Source organism: Pseudophryne corroboree, chromosome 2 (genome assembly GCF_028390025.1).
Source record: "Pseudophryne corroboree isolate aPseCor3 chromosome 2, aPseCor3.hap2, whole genome shotgun sequence".
NCBI classification, from domain to species: Eukaryota; Metazoa; Chordata; class Amphibia; order Anura; family Myobatrachidae; genus Pseudophryne; species Pseudophryne corroboree.
Window position 1 is genome coordinate 905644265 of NC_086445.1, and position 23688 is coordinate 905667952.

Below are 23688 nucleotides of genomic sequence, written 5' to 3' on the forward strand. Positions count from 1 at the left end.
GCGTTGGGTACTCTTTTATGTTTTGATGTCATCTCCTATCTACATTACTAGAAGGAGGATATCACGAAAGGAACAATCTGTACATCCATGAGGAACTTAACCTCCAATATTGTATAGGAGGCTGTTGTCTTCGAATGTTTCTTTGTGATTAAGTACACAGTCGTCATTTAAAAAAAAATTATTAAAAAATCCTGTGTATTGGAACTCCCTGTTTATTTTTATGCCTGTAGCAAGGTATATTTCTCTATCGTCCTAGTGGATGCTGGGGTTCCTGAAAGGACCATGGGGAATAGCGGCTCCGCAGGAGACAGGGCACAAAAAGTAAAGCTTTAGGATCAGGTGGTGTGCACTGGCTCCTCCCCCTATGACCCTCCTCCAAGCCTCAGTTAGATTTTTGTGCCCGGCCGAGAAGGGTGCAATCTAGGTGGCTCTCCTAAAGAGCTGCTTAGAAAAGTTTAGCTTAGGTTTTTTATTTTACAGTGAGTCCTGCTGGCAACAGGATCACTGCAACGAGGGACTTAGGGGAGAAGAAGTGAACTCACCTGCGTGCAGGATGGATTGGCTTCTTTGGCTACTGGACATTAGCTCCAGAGGGACGATCACAGGTACAGCCTGGATGGTCACCGGAGCCTCGCCGCCGGCCCCCTTGCAGATGCTGAAACAAGAAGAAGGTCCAGAATCGGCGGCATGAAGACTCCTCAGTCTTCTTAAGGTAGCGCACAGCACTGCAGCTGTGCGCCATTTCCTCTCAGCACACTTCACACGGCAGTCACTGAGGGTGCAGGGCGCTGGGAGGGGGGCGCCCTGGGAGGCAATGAAAACCTATTTTTGGCTAAAAATACCTCACATATAGCCTCCGGGGGCTATATGGAGATATTTAACCCCTGCCAGAATCCGTTAAGAGCGGGAGACGAGGCCGCCGAAAAAGGGGCGGGGCCTATCTCCTCAGCACACAGCGCCATTTTCCCTCACAGAAAGGCTGGAGGGAAGGCTCCCAGGCTCTCCCCTGCACTGCACTACAGAAACAGGGTTAAAACAGAGAGGGGAGGGCACTAATTTGGCGTTAAAAATATATAAAAAAGATGCTATAAGGGAAAACACTTATATAAGGTTGTCCCTATATAATTATAGCGTTTTTGGTGTGTGCTGGCAAACTCTCCCTCTGTCTCTCCAAAGGGCTAGTAGGTCCTGTCCTCTATCAGAGCATTCCCTGTGTGTGTGCTGTGTGTCGGTACGTGTGTGTCGACATGTATGAGGACGATGTTGGTGAGGAGGCGGAGCAATTGCCTGTAATGGTGATGTCACTCTCTAGGGAGTCGACACCGGAATGGATGGCTTATTTAGGGAATTACGTGATAATGTCAACACGCGGCAAGGTCGGTTGACGACATGAGACGGCCGACAAACAATTAGTACCGATCCAGACGTCTCAAAAACACCGTCAGGGGTTTTAAAACGCCCGTTTACTTTAGTCGGTCGACACAGACAGGGACACTGAATCCAGTGTCGACGGTGAATAAACAAACGTATTCCTTATTAGGGCCACACGTTAAGGGCAATGAAGGAGGTGTTACATATTTCTGATACTACAAGTACCACAAAAGAGGGTATTATGTGGGATGTGAAAAAACTACCGTAGTTTTTCCTGAATCAGATAAATTAAATGAAGTGTGTGATGATGCGTGGGTTCCCCCCGATAGAAAATATGGGCGGTATACCCTTTCCCGCCAGAAGTTAGGGCGCGTTGGGAAACACCCCTTAGGGTGGATAAGGCGCTCACACGCTTATCAGAACAAGTGGCGGTACCGTCTATAGATAGGGCCGTCCTCAAGGAGCCAGCTGACAGGAGGCTGGAAAATATCATAAAAAGTATATACACACATACTGGTGTTATACTGCGACCAGCGATCGCCTCAGCCTGGATGTGCAGAGCTGGGGTGGCTTGGTCGGATTCCCTGACTAAAAATATTGATACCCTTGACAGGGACAGTATTTTATTGACTATAGAGCATTTAAAGGATGCATTTCTATATATGCGAGATGCACAGAGGGATATTTGCACTCTGGCATCAAGAGTAAGTGCGATGTCCATATCTGCCAGAAGATGTTTATGGACACGACAGTGGTCAGGTGATGCAGATTCCAAACGGCACAAAGGTGTATTGCCGTATAAAGGAAGAGGAGTTATTTGGGGTCGGTCCATCGGACCTGGTGGCCACGGCAACTGCTGGAAAATCCACAGTTTTTACCCTAAGTCACATCTCTGCAGAAAAAGACACCGTCTTTTCAGCTTCAGTCCTTTCGTCCCTATAAGAGTCATATCTGCCCAGGGATAGAGGAAAGGGAAGAAGACTGCAGCAGGCAGCCCATTCCCAGGAACAGAAGCGTTCCACCGCTTCTGACAAGCTCTCAGCATGACGCTGAGACCGTACAGGACCCCTGGATCCTACAAGTAGTATCCCAGGGGTACAGATTGGAACGTCGAGACGTTTCCCCTGCGCAGGCTCCTGAAGTCTGCTTTACCAAGGTCTCCCTCCGACAAGGAGGCAGTATGGGAAACAATTCACGAGCTGTATTCCCAGCAGGTGATAATTAAATTACCCCTCCTACAACAAGAAAAGGGGTATTATTCCACACTATATTGTGGTACTGAAGCCAGAAGGCTAGGTGAGACCTATTCTAAATCTAAAAAAAAAAAAAAAATTTGAACACTTACAAAGGTTCAAATCAAGATGGAGTCACTCAGAGCAGTGATAACGAACCGGGAAGAAGGGGACTATATGGTGTCCCGAGACATCAGGGATGCTTACCTCCATGTCCCAAATTTGCCCTTATCACTAAGGGTACCTCAGGTTCGTGGTACAGAACTGTCACTATCAGTTTCAGACGCTGCCGTTTGGATTGTCCACGGCACCACGGGTCTTTACCAAGGTAATGGCCGAAATGATGGTTCTTCTTCGAAGAAAAGGCGTCTTAATTATCCCTTACTTGGACGATCTCCTGATAAGGGCAAAGTCCAGGGAACAGTTGGAGGTCGGAGTAGCACTATCTCGGATACTGTTACAACAGCAGGGGTGGATTCTAAATATTCCAAAATCGCAGCTGATCCCGACAACAAGTCTCCTGTGCTTAGGGATGATTCTGGACACAGTCCAGAAAAAGGTGTTTCTCCCGGAAGAGAAAGCCAGGGAGTTATCCGAGCTAGTCAGGAACCTCCTAAAATCAGTGCATCATTGCACAAGGGCCATGGTAAAAAAAAAAAAAAAAAAAAATGGTGACTTCCTTCGAAGCAATTCCAGTCGGCAGATTTCATGCAAGAACTTTTCAGTGGGATCTGCTGGACAAATGGTCCGGATCGCATCTTCAGATGCATCAGCGGATAACCCTATATCCAAGGATAAGGGTGTCTCTCCTGTGGTGGTTACAGAGTGCTCATCTTCTAGAGGGCCGCAGATTCGGCATTCAGTTTTGGATGTTGGTGACCACGGAGGCCAGCCCGAGAGGCTGGGGAGCAGTCACACAAGGAAAAAAATTCCAGGGAGTGTGATCAAGTCTGGAGACTTTTCTCCACATAAATATAGCTAAGGGTAAATTTATAATGCTCTAAGCTTAGCAAGACCTCTGCTTCAAGGTCAGCCGGTATTGATCCAGTGGGATAAAACATCACGGCAGTCGCCCACGTAAATAGACAGGGCGGCACAAGAAGCAGGAGGGCAGTGGCAAAAACTGCAAGGACTTTTCGCTGGGCGGAAAATCATGTGATAGCACTGTCAGCAGTGTTTCATTCCGGGAATGGAAACTGGGAAGCAGACTTCCTCAGTAGGCACGACCTCCACCCGGCAAAGTGGGAACTTCATGGGGAAGTTTTCCACATGATTGTAAACCGTTGGGAATTACCAAAGGTGGACATGATGGCGTCCCGTCTGAACAAAAAACGGGACAGGTATTGCGCCAGGTTAAGAGACCCTCAGGCAATAGCTGTGGACGTTCTGGTAACACCGTGGGTGTACCAGTCGGTGTATGTGTTCCATCCTCTGCTTTTCATACCTAAGGTACTGAGAATTATAAGACGTAGAGGAGTAAGAACTATACTCATGGCTCCGGATTGGCCAAGAAGGACTTGGTACCCGGAACTTCAAGAGATGCTCACAGAGGACTTATGGCCTCTGCCGCTAAGAAGGGACTTGTTTCAGCAAGTACCATGTCTGTTCCAAGACTTACCGCAGCTGCGTTTGACGGCATGGCGGTGGAACGCCGGATCCTAAGGGAAAAGGCATTCAGGAAGAGGTCATTCCTACCCTGGTCAAAGCCAGAAAGGAGGTGACCGCACAACATTATCACCACATGTGGCGAAAATATGTTGCGTGGTGTGAGGCCAGGAAGGCCCCACGAAGAAATTTCAACTCTGTCGATTCCTGCATTTCCTGCAAACAGGAGTGTCTATGGGCCTCAAATTGGGGTCCATTAAGGTTCAAATTTCGGCCCTGTCGATTTTTCTTCCAGAAAGAATTGGCTTCAGTTCCTGAAGTCCAGAAGTTTGTCAAGGGAGTATTGCATATACAACCCCCTTTTGTGCCTCCAGTGGCACTGTGGGATCTCAACGTAGTTCTGGGATTCCTCAAAACACATTGGTTTAAAACCAGTCAAATCTGTGGATTTGAAGCATCTCACATGAAAAGTGAACATGCTCTTGGACCTGGCCTGGACCAGGCGAGTGTCAAATTGGTGGTTTTTTTCTCAAAAAAGCCCATATCTGTTTGTCCATTCGGACAGGGCAGAGCTGCGGACTCGTCCCCAGTTCTCTCCCTAAGGTGGTGTCAGTGTTTCACCTGAACCAGCTTATTGTGGTGTCTTGCGCCTACTAGGGACTTGGAGGACTCCAAGTTGCTAGATGTGGTCAGGGCCCTGAAAATATAGGTTCCAGGACGGCTGGAGTCAGGAAAACTGACTTGCTGTTATCCTGTATGCACCCAACAAACTGGGTGCTCTTGCTTCTAAGCAGACTTTTGCTAGTTGGATGTGTAATACAATTCAGCTTGCACATTCTGTGGCAGGCCTGCCACAGCCAAAATATGTAAATGCCCATTCCACAAGGAAGGTGGGCTCATCTTGGGCGGCTGCCCGAGGGGTCTCGGCTTTACAACTTTGCCGAGCGGCTATTTAGTCAGGGGCAAACACGTTTGTAAAATCCTACAAATTTGATAACCTGGCTAAGGAGGACCTGGAGTTCTCTCATTCGGTGCTGCAGAGTCATCCGCACTCTCCCGCCCGTTTGGGAGCTTTGGTATAATCCCCATGGTCCTTTCAGGAACCCCAGCATCCACTAGGACGATAGAGAAAATAAGAATTTACTTACCGATAATTCTATTTCTCGGAGTCCGTAGTGGATGCTGGGCGCCCATCCCAAGTGCGGATTATCTGCAATACTTGTACATAGTTACAAAAATCGGGTTATTATTGTTGTGAGCCATCTTTCAGAGGCTCCGCTGTTATCATACTGTTAACTGGGTTCAGATCACAGGTTGTACAGTGTGATTGGTGTGGCTGGTATGAGTCTTACCCGGGATTCATAAATCCTTCCTTATTGTGTACGCTCGTCCGGGCACAGTATCCTAACTGAGGCTTGGAGGAGGGTCATAGGGGGAGGAGCCAGTGCACACCACCTGATCCTAAAGCTTTACTTTTTGTGCCCTGTCTCCTGCGGAGCCGCTATTCCCCATGGTCCTTTCAGGAACCCCAGCATCCACTACGGACTCCGAGAAATAGAATTATCGGTAAGTAAATTCTTATTTTAAAGTGTCATTAAAAAATAGGGGCTAGAATTGCACTCCCCTTAGGGCGCCAATTCCACTATTGTTGTACATGTTGTTCATTCTGGTTCTGACTAACAGAGAACTCAGTGTAATAAGGCAGCCCACAGAGAACACTACCATCTATCTATATATTCACACTTAGCGCAACAAGGGAGGTTGTGTTTATTTTTATATATATATATATATATATATATATATATATATTATAATCAATCAGTAGCATATAGAAAGAAAACAGTCATGTTTAAGGCATGTTTATGCCTTGTATATACTGTATAACTTGTTTAACCTCCTTTGTATTGTATATGAATCTGCCCACGGTCTGCAACATTGTTAGACAGAGTCTCACTAGCCTTACATTCGGGATGGTAAAGCATAAAAAGTACAAATCTCTGACACAGTGGTTGCAGACGATTTGTGAGCAGGTCTGATAGTCACCCAATCCATTTACCAGGTACTTTTTACATTAGTGTTGTCACCATTTCATAGTAGATTTCAGCCACAGACTGGCTGCTTATAATGAGTGCACTTTACTGATAGCTGGTGAAACAAATACATGCAACTGTTACCCAATCACAATGTACAAATGCTGTTTTATTCCCATCCTAACAAAAGGCTCCAGTAACTCCCAGTAAGAAAAAACGCAGCAATGAAGCAGATTGTGAAGTCGGGTCTCCTGCCAAAAGACTCCGGTCCAGTGATGTGCTGAACACTGCTCTGTCACCCAGGAGATCAAACACATTGCAGGAAATTCAACGCGGGTGTACACCAAAAAAGGATAAACAGAAATGCACACCAATTAAGGATAAACCAAGATGTACACCAATTAAGGATAGGCCAAAAAGTACACCAGCCAAGGAACGTGGGCTAGCAACGCCGACAAAAGTCAGTATAAAGATTACACCGTCAAGAAAAGAACGAGCAGAAGATCGGGCAGTAACTAGTGGAAAACAAAAGAAAGAAATTAAAAAGAAAGTATGTTTTGTTGTGATGACTCTTGAACTGCTTTACAACTAGATGGTTTTAAATTGTCGGTTAATAAAAGTACAAATATATAATATATAAATACACACACAGATAGACATATACTGTAATACACACACATACCTGCACTGCCTTTATCTTCCTTTGTCCAGTCTTTCTTTTTCATCCACTAGGGGTCACTGGAGTACTCTTGGGATATGGACGGCTTAGCAGAAACAAAGGCACTGAATATTTAAATTTAGAACTCTCCACCCCTCCATATCCCCGAGTACCTCAGTGTAGTACCTCAGTGTTTTTTCTGTGCTCACAGCACTAACAAGGCTTGTGTGGAGTTCCCACACTTTGTTGAAGATTTTATTAATTTCTCATTTTTACTTTTACATTTTTACTTTTTCACTTAGCACATCCCTTCCCAGTTTCTGTAAAAACATGGGTCCGGGATAGTGCCGCTGCACGGACAGCGCATGGCGTGTCGGTCCTCACAAAGAGCACCCTCACAGCCACAGGCAGCCCACTGCCTCCTGCAACAGCGTGTCGGTCCTCACAAAGAGCACCCTCACAGCCACAGGCAGTCCACTGCCTCCTGCAACAGCTGGACGGAGCTTACAGATAGAAGCACCGTCGCAGCCATAAACTGAAGAGCTCGGAGCTTACAGATTGAAGCCCGTCGCAGGCCTCCCTACAACAAGGTATGCTGGGGAAACGGGGCGGTCAGCGCAGGCTGCCGCCCCGCTGTGTGGGGTCCGTTGGTAATGCCGCTCATAATGGCCGCTCCGTCCAGCCGCTCCGACCGCCCGCCCCAGGCGCTCCGTCCTCCCGCCAGGCGCTCCGTCAGCGCTGTATTGAAAGTGCAGCGCTCAGAGGGGGAGACCCGCCGCAGCTCGGCTAGCGACGCCGGAAGCCGCTACGCGCCGCTCCGGCCAGCCGACCTCCGCTGCTCTGAAATAAGTGTCCCTCGCCTCCCTGCAATGAGCTTCCCGGCTCCCCGCTGAGACACAGCGCTACAGGGAGTACAGGGAAGGGGGGGGGGGAACCTGGCTGATTACAGCGCGGCTGCAAGGGGGAAAATGTAAGGAAAAGAATAGTGATGACAGGCTGCCATATCTATAGAAGGTATTAATACAGAATTAAACTGCAGGCAGAGCTTATATTAACACTGGATTGTGACCTGCCTGTGATTATCACTGTATAATAGGCTATTGAGCCTATATTAACACTGCAGCAGGTATTGTAACCTGTCCTGTGATTATCAGTGTAAGCATGGCATGGGGGCCATTTTAACCATGCTTCCTGTTTCTTCCAGTTTGTAATTCCAGAACATTCCTGCCCTACATCTCTACTCCACACGGAGGCGCAGGGGTGTTAGTGGGAATTTTGGTTCAGGTTTCACATAGGCTGGCCATGTGAACTGTATTTCGGCCATAAATATATATATATATATATATATATATATTACACACCTTAAGTAAAGATTTTACTGAGTCGTGCAAGTGTCTGTCCTTTGGCTATTGTGTTGTCTGTCTGTATAAGGAGTAAGGCTCCAGCACAGACTAAAAATAAGGTTTACTACAATGTCTGTACATAAATCTACCACAGGTTCAGTTTGTTTTGTAGGTTTCCACTCCGGAAGCCGGTTCATTCCCAGATCCTATGTTAAGCATTGGCAATTCAAATTGACTCCGCTCGACAGGAGCGGTAAGATCGGAGTCTCGGAAGTTACTCCGCCAGCTCTAACGGAGGAGTCTCAGCCTTTCCAAAGGTCCAACTTCCCTTTGGGTACCAGGGTGTTAATTTAACTGGTCTTATAATTTAAACATTTCGGCTATGTTGCAGTCCTGACAATTCTATGTCAAACCTCACAGCGCTAACTACGAGTGAGAAGGGCACATTAGACCAGCAGTCAGATAGTGCGGGTTTTGACAACCATACATTGCTAATGACCAGTGAGTCAGTGTCTCAAATTTACAGAGACTAAGGAGCCTCTAACATCTAATCCGTCGTATTTACTAAACGACAGATCTTCAATGAGTTTCTTATTTAGAATATCTTACTAAGATTTAAGTCTATTTACCCGTTTCCACATCTAAATGGGAGAATCCGCCATTGGTGAATTCGTCTGTGTCAAACCTTATAAAGACCCAAGATACATTTGGGTCACTAGGCGCTCTATGTATGGAAACAATGACGATCACGTTAGACTTATCGTTAATGAGAAGCTGCTGAGTACCTCTGTAAAGCTTCTGCTGCCGCCTGTTACCTCGCATCTCGCTTTTCATCGTCGCTAGTTTCAGCACGACAAGGCCAGAAGTTGTTTGGTCCTAAATTTGATATTTCAGGCCAAGGCGGGGGGGGGGGGGGGGAGGAGGAGTCTAGCCATTGCCTCCTCCGGTATCAAGACGGAAATACTCTGGTCCGGCGTTTAAAGCCTTTAGACTTCAGTCTTTTTAAGGCTGTGGTACAAAAACAGTCACGCCTTGTAACACCAGGGCGCTAAAGTCACAACAAGCCAGTGGCTTGACGGGCTCCCAGCCCATCTCGAATTTCCAATTGTGGGAGCGCGCCTTTACACGTTACATTTGCCGGGTTTCCAGCCATCCACTCATGGATGGATCCGCTATTTAGGGTTAAAAGACAGGACTGCCTCTGTCGGACGAAATAAGGCGTTTTGGCAGGTTGCCATTCAGTCTCTGCTGGATTCAGCAGTTTTTAATTCCAGGCCTGGTACACCAACAAAGTCAGGGTTATTATTCCCGTCTGTTTGTGGTACCAAAGCCGGAGGGCTCCGTCGCAGTCTCAATCCTCAATCAGTAAGTCACTTACTACAGATTGAAGATGGATTTTCTGCGGTCAGTATTTGCATATTTGGAGCCACACGATTGCATGGTTGCGCTTGATCTCCAGGATGCGTACTTACACATTCCGGTTTGGTCACCTCATCACAGGTTCTTGCATTTGGCAATACGCCACAGCCATTAACCGTTTCAGGCTCTACCGTTTGGCCTCTTGTCAGCGCCTCGGGTATTCACCAAAGTGATGTTTGTGATGATAGCTCATCTCAGATTCCTGGCAGTGACAATCGTTCCATACTTAACGATCTGCTCATAAGAGCTCCGTTTCAACAGATGCTCCTCCGACTTGCGCTGCTAACGTACACCACGGTTGCAGTGTCAACTTCAAAAACAATCGCATCTAATTCCGTCTCAACGACTTCAATTCCTAGGTATGATTCCAGATACGGTAAATCAAAGAATTTACCTACTACACCAGAAAGAACAGATTATACGCCATCTGGTACAATTAGTGCTCAAGCCACGCACACTATCGGTACATTTGTGTATTCGCCTATTAGGAACAATGATGGGCTTTCGAAGCGCTTCAGTTCGGAGGTTTTCACTCGCGTCCATTTCAACAGCAGTAGTCGCCCTCACATAGGCAGATTTCCCACAGGGAAGCGAGGGTGTCTCTACTCTGGGCGAGAGTCTCAGAGGTTGGGGAGTTGTAGTTTAAAATGGTCAGCAACAGGGTTTCTAAACGGATCACGACAGATTGCTGTCTATAAATGTCCTGGAACTCCGTGCAATTTACAATGCACTACATGCTTCGCTCTCAGACTGTCCAAGTGCAGTCAGACAACGCGACGGCAGTCGCATACACAACAACCAGGGAGGAACGAGAAGCCGCATGGCAATGCGGGAAGTAGCTCGAATCCTCAATTGCCCAGAATACCACAAGGTGATATTGTCGACTGGGTTCATTCCGGGAGTGGACATCTGCTAGACAGATGATCTCAGCCGTCGGGATTTTCATCCAGGAGACTGGGCATTAAATCCAGAGGTGTTTCACATGTTGGTCCACAGGTGGGGTTACCCTCAGGTGGACATGATGCCATCTCGCCACAATTACAAACGCCCAGTATGTGTCCAGAACGACAGATCCCAAGGGCAGTGGCGGTGGATGCTCTCACAATCGCGTGGCCGTACAGCCTCGTGTATCTGTTTCCACCGTTTTCCGCTGCTCTCTCCGTTGCTAAAACGGATCATAAGAGAGTCCGTCACAGTCATACTAGTGATATCTCATGGGTCTCGGAGAGTTTGGTTCTCGAATTTCCGAGGACTACTCGCAGACGATCCTTGGCCGCTCATACTACGTCCAACCCGTTACAACAGGGGCCGTTCTTTTACCCCTATTTAGCGTGGCTGCGGTTGACAGGGTGGTTGTTGAGACCGCCCTCTTAAGAAGAGAGGGCATTACAGTATCGGTTATACCAACCATGTTACGAGCTAGGAAGCCGGTTACGGCAGCTCATTATTACAGAATTTGGCGTGCCTATATAGGTTGGTGTGAAGCTCGGAAGTTTCCGACTTCATCTTTCAAGTTACCCGTATTCTGTTATTTTTACAGACGGGGTTGGATGGAGGACTGCGTTTATCTACACTGAAGGTGCAGGTATCTGTGTTGTCAATTTATTTTCAAAGACGATTGGCTCTATTGCCGTCGGTACACACTTTTCTGCAGGGTGTCCTCAGAGTACAGCCTCCATTTATTCCACCTACAGCGCCATGGAACTTGAATTTGGGTTCAGATTTCTTACAGTCTTCATATTTTGAACCCTTAGAGCAAGTGGATATTAAGTTTCTGACTTGGAAAACGTTTTTTCTTCTAGCCTTAGCTTCGGCAAGGCGTTTTTCAAATTTGGGTGCCTTGTCATGCAAGCCACCGTATTTGGTGTTTCCTGATGACAGAGCGGAACTTCGGACGAATCCCGATTTCTTACCAAAGCTAGTGTCATCTTTTCACATCAATCAACCAATAGTGGTTCCTGTGTTGACAGCACATTCTAGAATTCTGAATGTGGTACGCGCATTACGCGTTTATATGTCCCGAACGTCTACAGTTCGTAATACGGATACGTTGTTTGTTCTCTATGATGCTGCCAAGTGGCGTTGGCCAGCTTCTCAGCAGACCTTATCCAGATGGAAAAACTGACTATACGTCAGGCTTACCTTAAGGCTAGGTTACAGTCGCCTACATCAGTAATAGCTCATCCCACAGGTTCTGTGGGAACGTCATGGCCAGCTGGTCGTGGAGCTTCTACGACGCAGCTTGACCGTGCGGCTACATGGTCTTCAGTGCACACGTTTGTGCGCTTTTACAGGTTTGATACGTTTGCGGCATCAGCATCTAGCTTTGGCCGCATAGTGTTACAGGTGCCAAATAGCTCTCCCGCCCACGGGGGAAGCTTTGGTACGTCCCAAGAGTACTCCAGTGACCCCTAGTGGATGAAAAAGAAAATAGGATTTTGGTACTTACCAGGTAAATCCTTTTCTTTGAATCCATAGGGGGCACTGGACGCCCACCCAGAGCAGTTTTACCTGGGTTGTATTAAGCTCAGGGGATCTTATGGTAACACATTTTCACCGACTGGTTCAAATTATAAGGTTCTATCGGTTATGGTGTCAACTGTTTCGTTGTCAGTAACGTTATGTGTCAACTTTGTTGTTGTCCGTTAGGTTATAGGAATTCTCCATTGTCAACCTCTCTATAGTTCCTGTTCGGCTCAGTAAAAAACACTGAGGTACTCGGGGATATGGAGGGGTGGAGTGTTCTAAATTTAAATATTCAGTGCCTTTTGTTTCTGCTAAGCCGTCCATATCCCAAGAGTACTCCAGTGCCCCCTATGGATTCAAAGAAAAGGATTTACCTGGTAAGTACCAAAATCCTATTTTTCCTTCCCCTCTGTCCCTCTTTCTCTCATCTGTATGCTATCAGAGATTGTCTACCACCAGCTTCTGTCTCATCTTGGGACAGTCTTCCGTTTTCACAGGCAGCAGAACGTAAGCATAACACAGCCACCGTCATTGTGGTATGTACATTGGGGAACAGATACACTCATCATCATCGTTCTCGGCTGTCTGTACATTAACATCACACGCCACTGTGATAGATATATAAATATATATTTATTTATTTTATTTTTGTAAGTTTACCTGTTTCCAAGTAAAGCTTATTTGCAGTGTTTTACTTGCATTACAGTGTTACTATTGCATTAAGAGGTATGATGCAAGGCTAGTGATCTTGTACAGCTGTACTAACATGCTCTAATACTCCGGGAGTACATCCGCCACACACCATAGTGCAGATGACAGACCAGTGCATAGTGCAGATGACAGACCAGTGAATAGTGCATAGTGCAGGTGACTAGACCAGTGAATAGTGCAGGTGACAGACCAGTGAATAGTGCAGGTGACTAGACCAGTGAATAGTGCATAGTGCAGGTGACAGACCAGTGAATAGTGCATAGTGCAGGTGACTAGACCAGTGAATAGTGCAGGTGACAGACCAGTGAATAGTGCATAGTGCAGGTGACTAGACCAGTGCATAATGCAGGTGACCTAGACCAGTGAATAGTGCATAGTGCAGATGACAGACCAGTGAATAGTGCAGGTGACTAGACCAGTGCATAATGCAGGTGACCTAGACCAGTGAATAGTGCATAGTGCAGGTGACAGACCAGTGAATAGTGCAGGTGACAGACCAGTGCATAGTGCAGGTGACTAGACCAGTGCATAATGCAGGTGACTAGACCAGTGAATAGTGCATAGTGCAGGTGACAGACCAGTGAATAGTGCAGGTGACAGACCAGTGAATAGTGCATAGTGCAGGTGACTAGACCAGTGAATAGTGCAGGTGACAGACCAGTGAATAGTGCAGGTGAATAGTGCATAGTGCAGGTGACTAGACCAGTGAATAGTGCAGGTGACAGACCAGTGAATAGTGCAGGTGAATAGTGCATAGTGCAGGTGACTAGACCAGTGAATAGTGCAGATGACAGACCAGTGAATAGTGCATAGAGCAGGTGACAGACCAGACCAGTGAAATTCACCACTTTGCCTGGTGGTGGTAATACTATTTATTGCTGTGTATTTACATGGAAGTTTCATCTATGTGCTTTATTCTCAGAAACAACTTGATTTGGAACCACTCCATTTCCTGCAGTCTCACAGTAAAAATAACGACTGTGATGATTTCCGCACCCAGTTATGGTCCTGTGCTTTTGAACCTAGTCTGGACTCTCTTTCAAGTAAAGGTAATACTTTATACGGGAACAGTATCCAAATTGTAACCACAAACGTTAAGATCTGACCGGAACTGTGTTCACATTAGCCACACACATTTGCCAGGTTCAGCTTTGTCTGTACAAATGCAGAGTTCAGTCATGCCAGTGCGATACCAACCTTCTGGTGGCATGTACGAAGGTAGGGTCCATGTGCAGATGTCTGCCAGCTCTGTGGTGGATGGTGCCAGCCATTCACAAATCAGAGCATCCGTAAAGGGGTGGTTATACCTCACTGTGGCTCTGCTGATCACGGGAGCCCATTAAATGCTAACATTTGAAAAGTAGACTTGTGAGCGGTTCAGACCCCTCTTGCATACAGGTGTGTGTGTGTATATTCAGTATTCTATAATATACTGTTCTGATGTTCACATGGGAATGCGTTTTATTAATTATGCTTATAGGAAGGATCCATTTCATTCTTTATTGTGATACATATTATTATTCTCCATATCTGCCATATAGAAACATAGAATTTGACAGTAGATAAGAACCACATCTAGTCTGTCCTAAATACATGTGCATGCACACACTTACACACAAGGGTTAATTTTTTTTGTTGGGAGACAGTTAATCTACTAGTATATTTCTGGAGTGTGGGAGGAAAACCGAATACCAGGAGGAAACCCACACAAGCGTGGGGAGAATATACAAATTCCACACCGTTAAGACCGTGGTGGGAATTGAACCCATGACCTCACTGCTGTGAAGCAGTAATGCTAATCATTACACCATCCCATAAAATAGGTGCAATTGTAAAACTATTTATTCACTTATTGTACTCGCTAATCAGTTAATTGCTCTTTCTTTTGCATTTTACAAAAATAATAATTTTTTGTTTCATTAAGGGGTGTTAAATTAATTTGTAGTGAGCTTTACATCACTGCTCTGTTCCGCTGCAGAAACCGGGTCCTTCCACTGTGTGACTCTGGCTTCCCACTTTCCTTCCTACAACCGGACATTGGGGATCATTCCGAGTTGATTGCAGCTGTGCTAAATTTAGCACAGCTACGATCATCTTCCCTGACATGCGGGGGGACGCCCAGCACGGGGCTAGTCCGCCCCGCATGTCAGTCTGGCCCCCCCCCAGCACAAATACAAAAGCATTGCACAGCGGCAATGCCTTTGTATTTGAGGAGTAACTCCCGGCCAGCGCAGCTCCTGCTGCTGGCCGGGAGTTAATTGTCGCTGCCGCTGGCCGCAGCGGCTGGGTTAGACGTCACGCTGCCGCCGCGGCCCGCCCCCCAACGCTCCGGCCACGCCTGTGTTAGCCGAATCGCTCCCCCTAGACGGCGGCTTAACTCCGCGGTTCAGCCCCCCTCCCGCCCAGCGACCGCCTCTGTCTCAGAGGCGATCGCTAGGCAACGAAAGCTGCCATGCGCACGCCGGCGCATGTGCAGTTCCGACCCCATCGCTGCGCTGCGACAAACTGCAGCGACCAATCAGGTCAGAATGACCCCCATTGCCCTCTCCTCAGTAACATAAGTGTACAGGTCACTGCCAGCAGACCATCCTACTACTCTCCAGAAATACACTGTGCTGCTGTGAACATTCCAGTGATCTGACTGGCTATCAGGGAGATCTCTGCTTACGTGAAAGTCAGCAAAGCTCAAGTTTTTACACGCCCCCACTAAACATACATGCGACAACTCCATTATCATCCCCTAACTCCCCTTTTGTTGGAACAAAGCACGCACAATGCAATTACAGTGCATCCGTCTCGCCATGTACTAGTACCATGCATTAACACAACAGTATAAAGAGCCACCACTTCTGGTAGAGTTCTGTTTTATCTGCTGTTGTTATCAATTATATTTTCAAGTGAATGTTATTCAAAGATGAACTGCAATTTTAGTTATCGCAACGTGTGGTGGGGAATCTGTCTGCGTCATCGACTGTGAGACTGGAAAGGTGGTGAAGAAATACAAAGTGCCTGGAGAGGTAGGTGGAATCTTGTTGAAACAACTACACAGGAAATTCTTCAGTAATACCTGCAGTATTTTCTAAGAGTGATTCAATAACCGGTATTCAATTCTTTTCACCACCTTCCACACCCGTTCTGTTTCTGCTAAAGGGTGTGGTATAAATATTTCAGCTCGCTACACCAGGGGTAGCGAGGGCGTCCAACCCTTTACGCAGCTAAACCCGATTACTATGGGTGCAGTATGTGCAATAACGGGGAACAATTTAGAAAGGAAATTAGGCGTGATATATCATTTGAATATCACCCCATGTAAGAGTAATTAAAGTGAGTTTGTGCAACTTTGAAAAATGGAACATTAATAGTGCAGCCTCAAATCACTCAGTTTAATGTAACGTTAAAATTGTACACACTATTTGGATAAAAATAAATAACTGTGGTGTAAAACTGTGCACTCTCCCACCCAGTTCCCTTTACTAGAATTTGGCATAGAATCACCACTTCCGTTAGTTCTGCGTGTTATAATAAGTTATATTGGAGTGACTCTGCAAAACCGTTAATCCATGGGGAGAACATGATAAATAGGTTTGGGATGGGGGGGAATTCCTAACCAAAATGCAGCAGAAAAACGTATTTAAACATCGCTGCTAAAATTAAAAATATGACTGGTACACTACCTTAAGCAGAAATGTGAATGATTATTTACGATGATGTTTAAATAAGGGTGTAGAGATTTTTTGGTAAGATACCGTATCTCATAATGCACTTAACACCTGTTCAACTATCGGAACCGTTCCATGTATATTTGTGTCACTTGACATCGTTCAATATTCGTTTCCTTTCTGCTTTAGGACTACATGCCCTTAATATTTTATATTCCGCGTATAGTATTGTTGCAATAAAAAACTTTTACCATGTTAGGAGTTCTTCTCACTGGCCTGGACAACGCTAACAATGATCTGCAATGAGGGTCAGAGAAGAAAAATCAATATATTGGCGGTCGGTGGAAAGCATGGAGTTGTGAGACTGATGCACCCTAAAGTCAGTTTGTGCTACGGGGAGATAAAAGCCCATAAAAAGGCCATTTCCATATTGTGTTTCAGCCCGACACAGGACACATTCCTTTTTAGTAAGTGCTTTGAAAACTTCTAACACCATGCAAATATCATTAACTACAGTAGTTTAGATTATAAAATGCACTCCTCTACATACCTTACATAAGGAAGATTCATCAGACCTTCTAAAGATGATGACAAATCAGCTTTTAGCTATGATTTTATAGAATGTACAATATAAATGTTAGCTAGAATCTGACTGGTTGATATGGGCAGCACCTGTACTTGTCCTTTGTTAGTAGGTTTGATAAATCTCCCCTGTATTATTTGAGTCACAGTATTAGTCTTCCATTCACTTGTTTTAGACAATAACGTGTTAGCTCAGTATTATTAAATCTGTATTTTTATTATTTACAGTTTGGGAGTGCAGGCTGCAGTTATCCCAGGCTGTATATATTATTTTAGCCAGCTCTCCGGGCAGAGCATCAGAGCCAGCGTGGCCCTTTACTACCCATTTTTTTTCTGATGTTTTCTGTGTTGGATCTAAAGGGTCCAATGGATTAGAGAGGCTGAAACATACAATCTGTTTACAAATCCTCTTTCATCCTTCTAGAACAGTGGTTCCCAAATTCTGGGGTAGATGTGTGATCCTAGGATAGATGTTAAGTGCACTGATATCACCTTCCACTTATCACTGCTTTAAGTGAAAGTAGTAACGCACCAGCCAGTCATTACGGTTTGAAAAATGACAGTTGGAAGCTGATTGGCTGGTGCGTTATCACCTTCTACTTATCACTACTTTATCACTTCTCCATACTTAATACATCTGTCCCCTTGTTTCTAGGAGGTCTTCTCCTGCTCTATAATCCTCCAGCCATCTGGAATTTACTTGATAACAAAATCCATAAAAATGTTTTAATGTAATCCTTTAGTGATTTATGTCTTTTTGTTTTTCTTTCACAAGCTGGTTCATATGACAAGAGAATTATCTTATGGGATATAGGCGTTCCTGACTCTGAATACAACTTCAGATCTAGGTATGGTTCATACACAAATCACTACTTTGCTGTGACTGTCGGTAAATGAAGAGGGTGCGATCCTTTAAAAAATTACACTGTGGAGAGATGTATCAAGCAGTTAAAAGAGCGGAGAAGCAGACCAGTGGAGAAGTTGCCTATAGCAACCAATCCGCTTATGCCTATCCTGTCATAGAAACCTTGAAGCTGATTGATTGCTATGGGCAACTTCACTGTTGTTATTGCTCAATACATCATCCCCTGTGTAGAATATAAGGATATTTTGTTGTTTTGCAGTTTAATGTTGAATATAAAATACGATCACTTCAACCTGCAGGGAGATGTAACAAATCTTGTAGAGAGATGAGGTACTACTAACCAATCAGCTCCTGTCATCTTTCAGACACAGCCTATGACATGACAGGAGCTGATTTGTTGGTACTTTATCTCTGTCCACTTTCTCTCTCTCCAAGGCTTACACAAGGTACACACTAGAACGATCTCTGCGCGGTATGTAGTTTCCGGCTAAATTGGAGTGGCCTAATTACTGTGTGTACCTGTGATTGCACGCTCCAGTGGGTCATTAGCGATGTCTTCTGGACAGCCCTGCAATCAGAAGACATCGCTAATGCTACTGAATGCACCATGGCATAGTCCATCGCCCCGTTTTCCCCTGCATCGCGCAAGTGTGTTTGCACTTGCCGATGCAGGGTAGTGTCACCTGCTGAATCGGCCGGCTACACATCGTTCTGATGTGTAGCCGGCTTTAGTACATAGACCCCTAGAGCTACCCTTGCCCTGGTGATGGCAGTTGGGTAGCGCATGACTTCATGGCATCTCTAGACATCTGCCCTTTAATGCAGCTAGTGATGTACACATTAGAGTGAGTTTCAGCCAAGGAAGCCGTCTGTAACAGAACAGCAGGTGTCCGAAACGGGTGTGGATTATTAGATCTACACTAAAAAGGTCTACAGTCATTAGGTCTGCCACTAATAGTAGACATGAATTAGGTCAACAGGGTTAAAAGATCGACATAGAATTGCTAGACAGGAAAGGTCAGCAGGATCAAAAAGTTTACATGAAATGGTGGACACCAAAAAGGTAGACCCTTTTTTTGGGGGGGAGGGGGGGGTTGTCGCTTTTCTGCCACAAACAAGCCCCATTAGTGTATCACGTCTCCTCGCATGCAAAGTTACTATTCCCAGTTGTAGTCCACGTGGATGGTAAAGTAACAAAAAGTTTAAAGAAAAGTGTAAAAAAAACAAAACAAAAAAAAAACTTGTGTTTACCATATGTATGTCGACCGTTGTCATCTCGACCTTTTGACTCTGTTGAACTGTACCTTTCTCTATCGTCCTAGTGGATGCTGGGGTTCCTGAAAGGACCATGGGGAATAGCGGCTCCGCAGGAGACAGGGCACAAAAAGTAAAGCTTTTCCAGATCAGGTGGTGTGCACTGGCTCCTCCCCCTATGACCCTCCTCCAGACTCCAGTTAGATTTTTGTGCCCGGCCGAGAAGGGTGCAATCTAGGTGGCTCTCCTAAAGAGCTGCTTAGAAAAAGTTTAGCTAGGTTTTTTATTTTACAGTGATTCCTGCTGGCAACAGGATCACTGCAGCGAGGGACTGAGGGGAGAAGGAGTCAACTCACCTGCGTGCAGGATGGATTGGCTTCTTGGCTACTGGACATCAAGCTCCAGAGGGACGATCACAGGTACAGCCTGGATGGTCACCGGAGCCGCGCCGCCGGCCCCCTTGCAGATGCTGAAGTCAGAAGAGGTCCAGAATCGGCGGCTGAAGACTCCTGCAGTCTTCTAAAGGTAGCGCACAGCACTGCAGCTGTGCGCCATTTTCCTCTCAGCACACTTCACACGCGGTCACTGAGGGTGCAGGGCGCTGGGGGGGGGCGCCCTGGGAGGCAAATGTAACCTATATAAAGGCTAAAAATACCTCACATATAGCCCCCAGAGGCTATATGGAGATATTTAACCCCTGCCTGATTTCTCTAAATAGCGGGAGACGAGCCCGCCAGAAAAGGGGCGGGGCCTATCTCCTCAGCACACGGCGCCATTTCCTCTCACAGCTCCGCTGGTCAGGACGGCTCCCAAGTCTCTCCCCTGCACTGCACTACAGAAACAGGGTAAAACAGAGAGGGGGGGCAAATTTATGGCGATATTTTGATATAACAAAGCAGCTATAAGGGAGCACTTATTATAAGGCTATCCCTGATTTATATATATAGCGCTTTTGGTGTGTGCTGGCAAACTCTCCCTCTGTCTCCCCAAAGGGCTAGTGGGTCCTGTCTTCGTTAGGAGCATTCCCTGTGTGTCTGCTGTGTGTCGGTACGTGTGTGTCGACATGTATGAGGACGATATTGGCGTGGAGGCGGAGCAATTGCCAAATATGAGGATGTCACCCCCTAGGGAGTCGACACCGGAATGGATGCCTTTATTTATGGAACTACGGGATAGTGTCAACACGCTAAAGCAGTCGTTTGACGACATGAGACGGCCGGACAATCAATTAGTGCCTGTCCAGGCGACTCAAACACCGTCAGGGGCTGTGAAACGCCCTTTGCCTCAGTCGGTCGACACAGACCCAGACACAGGCGATGACTCCAGTGGTGACGGTGACGAATCAACCGTATTTTCCAGTAGGGCCACACGTTATATGATTTTGGCAATGAAGGAGGCGTTACATTTAGCTGATACTACAGGTACCACTAAACAGGGTATTATGTGGGGTGTGAAAAAACTACCTATAGTTTTTCCTGAATCAGAAGAATTAAATGACGTGTGTAATGAAGCGTGGGTTGCCCCTGATAAAAAGCTGATAATTTCAAAGAAATTATTGGCATTATACCCTTTCCCGCCAGAGGTTAGGGAGCGCTGGGAAACACCTCCTAGGGTGGACAAGGCGCTAACACGCTTATCTAAACAAGTGGCGTTACCCTCTCCTGAGACGGCCGCACTTAAAGATCCATCAGATAGGAGGATGGAAAATATCCAAAAAAGTATATACACACATGCAGGTGTTATACTACGACCAGCTATAGCGACTGCCTGGATGTGCAGTGCTGGGGTAGTTTGGTCAGAGTCCCTGATTGAAAATATTGATACCCTGGACAGGGACAATATTTTACTGTCGTTAGAGCAAATAAAGGATGCATTTCTTTATATGCGTGATGCACAGAGGGATATCTGCACACTGGCATCACGGGTAAGTGCTATGTCCATTTCGGCCAGAAGAACTTTATGGACGCGACAGTGGACAGGCGATGCGGATTCAAAACGGCATATGGAAGTTTTGCAGTATAAAGGGGAGGAGTTATTTGGAGTCGGTCTATCAGATTTGGTGGCCACGGCTACAGCCGGGAAATCCACCTTTCTACCTCAAGTCACTCCCCAACAGAAAAAGGCACCGACCTTTCAACCGCAGCCCTTTCGTTCCTTTAAAAATAAGAGAGCAAAGGGCTATTCATATCTGCCACGAGGCAGAGGTCGAGGGAAGAGACAGCAACAGGCAGCTCCTTCCCAGGAACAGAAGCCCTCCCCGGCTTCTACAAAAGCCTCAGCATGACGCTGGGGCTTCTCAAGCGGACTCGGGGACGGTGGGGGGTCGTCTCAAAAATTACAGCGCGCAGTGGGCTCACTCGCAAGTAGATCCCTGGATCCTGCAGATAATATCTCAGGGGTACAGGTTGGAATTAGAGACAGATCCACCTCGCCGTTTCCTGAAGTCTGCTTTACCAACGTCCCCCTCCGAAAGGGAGACGGTTTTGGAAGCCATTCACAAGCTGTACTCTCAGCAGGTGATAGTCAAGGTACCTCTTCTACAACAAGGGAAGGGGTATTATTCCACTCTTTTTGTGGTACCGAAGCCGGATGGCTCGGTAAGGCCTATTCTAAATCTGAAGTCCTTGAACCTGTACATAAAGAAGTTCAAGTTCAAGATGGAGTCACTCAGAGCAGTGATAGCGAACCTGGAAGAGGGGGACTTTATGGTATCCTTGGACATCAAGGATGCGTATCTCCACGTTCCAATTTACCCCTCACACCAGGGGTACCTCAGGTTCGTTGTACAAAACTGTCACTATCGGTTTCAGACGCTGCCGTTCGGATTGTCCACGGCACCTCGGGTCTTTACAAAGGTAATGGCCGAGATGATGATTCTTCTTCGAAGAAAAGGCGTATTAATTATCCCATACTTGGACGATCTCCTAATAAGGGCAAGGTCCAGAGAACAGCTAGAGATGGGATTAGCACTGTCTCAAGAAGTGCTAAAACAGCACGGGTGGATTCTGAATATTCCAAAATCCCAGTTAATGCCGACAACTCGTCTGCTGTTCCTAGGGATGATTCTGGACACGGTTCAGAAAAAGGTTTTTCTCCCGGAGGAAAAAGCCAAGGAGTTATCCGAGCTTGTCAGGAACCTCCTAAAACCAGGAAAGGTGTCTGTACATCAATGCACAAGAGTCCTGGGAAAAATGGTGGCTTCTTACGAAGCAATTCCATTCGGCAGATTCCACGCAAGAATTTTCCAGAGGGATCTGTTGGACAAATGGTCAGGGTCGCATCTTCAGATGCACCTACGGATAACCCTGTCTCCAAGGACAAGGGTATCTCTTCTGTGGTGGTTGCAGAGTCCTCATCTATTGGAGGGCCGCAGATTCGGCATACAGGATTGGATCCTGGTGACCACGGACGCCAGCCTGAGAGGCTGGGGAGCAGTCACACAAGGAAGAAACTTCCAGGGAGTATGGACGAGCCTGGAAACGTCTCTTCACATAAACATTCTGGAACTAAGAGCAATATACAATGCTCTAAGCCAGGCAGAACCTCTGCTTCAAGGAAAACCGGTGTTGATCCAGTCGGACAACATCACGGCAGTCGCCCATGTGAACAGACAGGGCGGCACAAGAAGCAGGAGTGCAATGGCAGAAGCTGCAAGGATTCTTCGCTGGGCAGAGAATCATGTGATAGCACTGTCAGCAGTGTTCATCCCGGGAGTGGACAACTGGGAAGCAGACTTCCTCAGCAGACACGATCTTCACCCGGGAGAGTGGGGACTTCATCCAGAAGTCTTTCACATGCTGGTAACCCGTTGGGAAAGACCAATGGTGGACATGATGGCGTCTCGCCTCAACAAAAAACTGGACAGGTATTGCGCCAGGTCAAGAGATCCGCAGGCAATAGCTGTGGACGCGCTGGTAACGCCTTGGGTGTACCAGTCGGTGTATGTGTTTCCTCCTCTGCCTCTCATACCAAAAGTATTGAGAATTATACGGCAAAGAGGCGTGAGAACGATACTAGTGGTTCCGGATTGGCCAAGAAGGACTTGGTACCCGGAACTTCAAGAGATGATCACGGAAGATCCGTGGCCTCTACCTCTAAGGAGGGACTTACTTCAGCAGGGTCCCTGTCTGTTTCAAGACTTACCGCGGCTGCGTTTGACGGCATGGCGGTTGAACGCCGGATCCTAAAGGAAAAAGGCATGCCGGAAGAAGTCATTCCTACTTTGATTAAAGCAAGGAAGGAAGTAACCGTGCAACATTATCACCGAATTTGGCGAAAATATGTTGCGTGGTGCGAAGATCGGAGTGCTCCGACGGAGGAATTTCAACTGGGTCGATTCCTACATTTCCTGCAATCAGGATTGTCTATGGGTCTCAAATTGGGATCTATTAAGGTTCAAATTTCGGCCCTGTCGATTTTCTTTCAAAAAGAATTGGCTTCAGTCCCTGAAGTCCAGACCTTTGTTAAGGGAGTGCTGCATATACAGCCTCCTG

The 23688-nt window shown here is 46.5% G+C and overlaps 1 protein-coding gene across 3 annotated transcripts in view; it reads left to right on the forward strand.

Annotated features, from left to right (window-relative positions):
* LRWD1 (leucine rich repeats and WD repeat domain containing 1) overlaps positions 1–23688 on the forward strand; it is a 94824-nt gene that overhangs the window by 40387 nt on the left and 30749 nt on the right. For all 3 annotated transcript variants that reach the window (XM_063956066.1, XM_063956067.1, XM_063956068.1), the window contains exons 7-11: positions 6429–6788; positions 13758–13884; positions 15767–15852; positions 16754–16961; positions 17852–17924. In XM_063956066.1, the coding sequence (XP_063812136.1) occupies positions 6429–6788; positions 13758–13884; positions 15767–15852; positions 16754–16961; positions 17852–17924 (854 nt within the window). The remainder of the gene's footprint in view (positions 1–6428; positions 6789–13757; positions 13885–15766; positions 15853–16753; positions 16962–17851; positions 17925–23688) is intronic.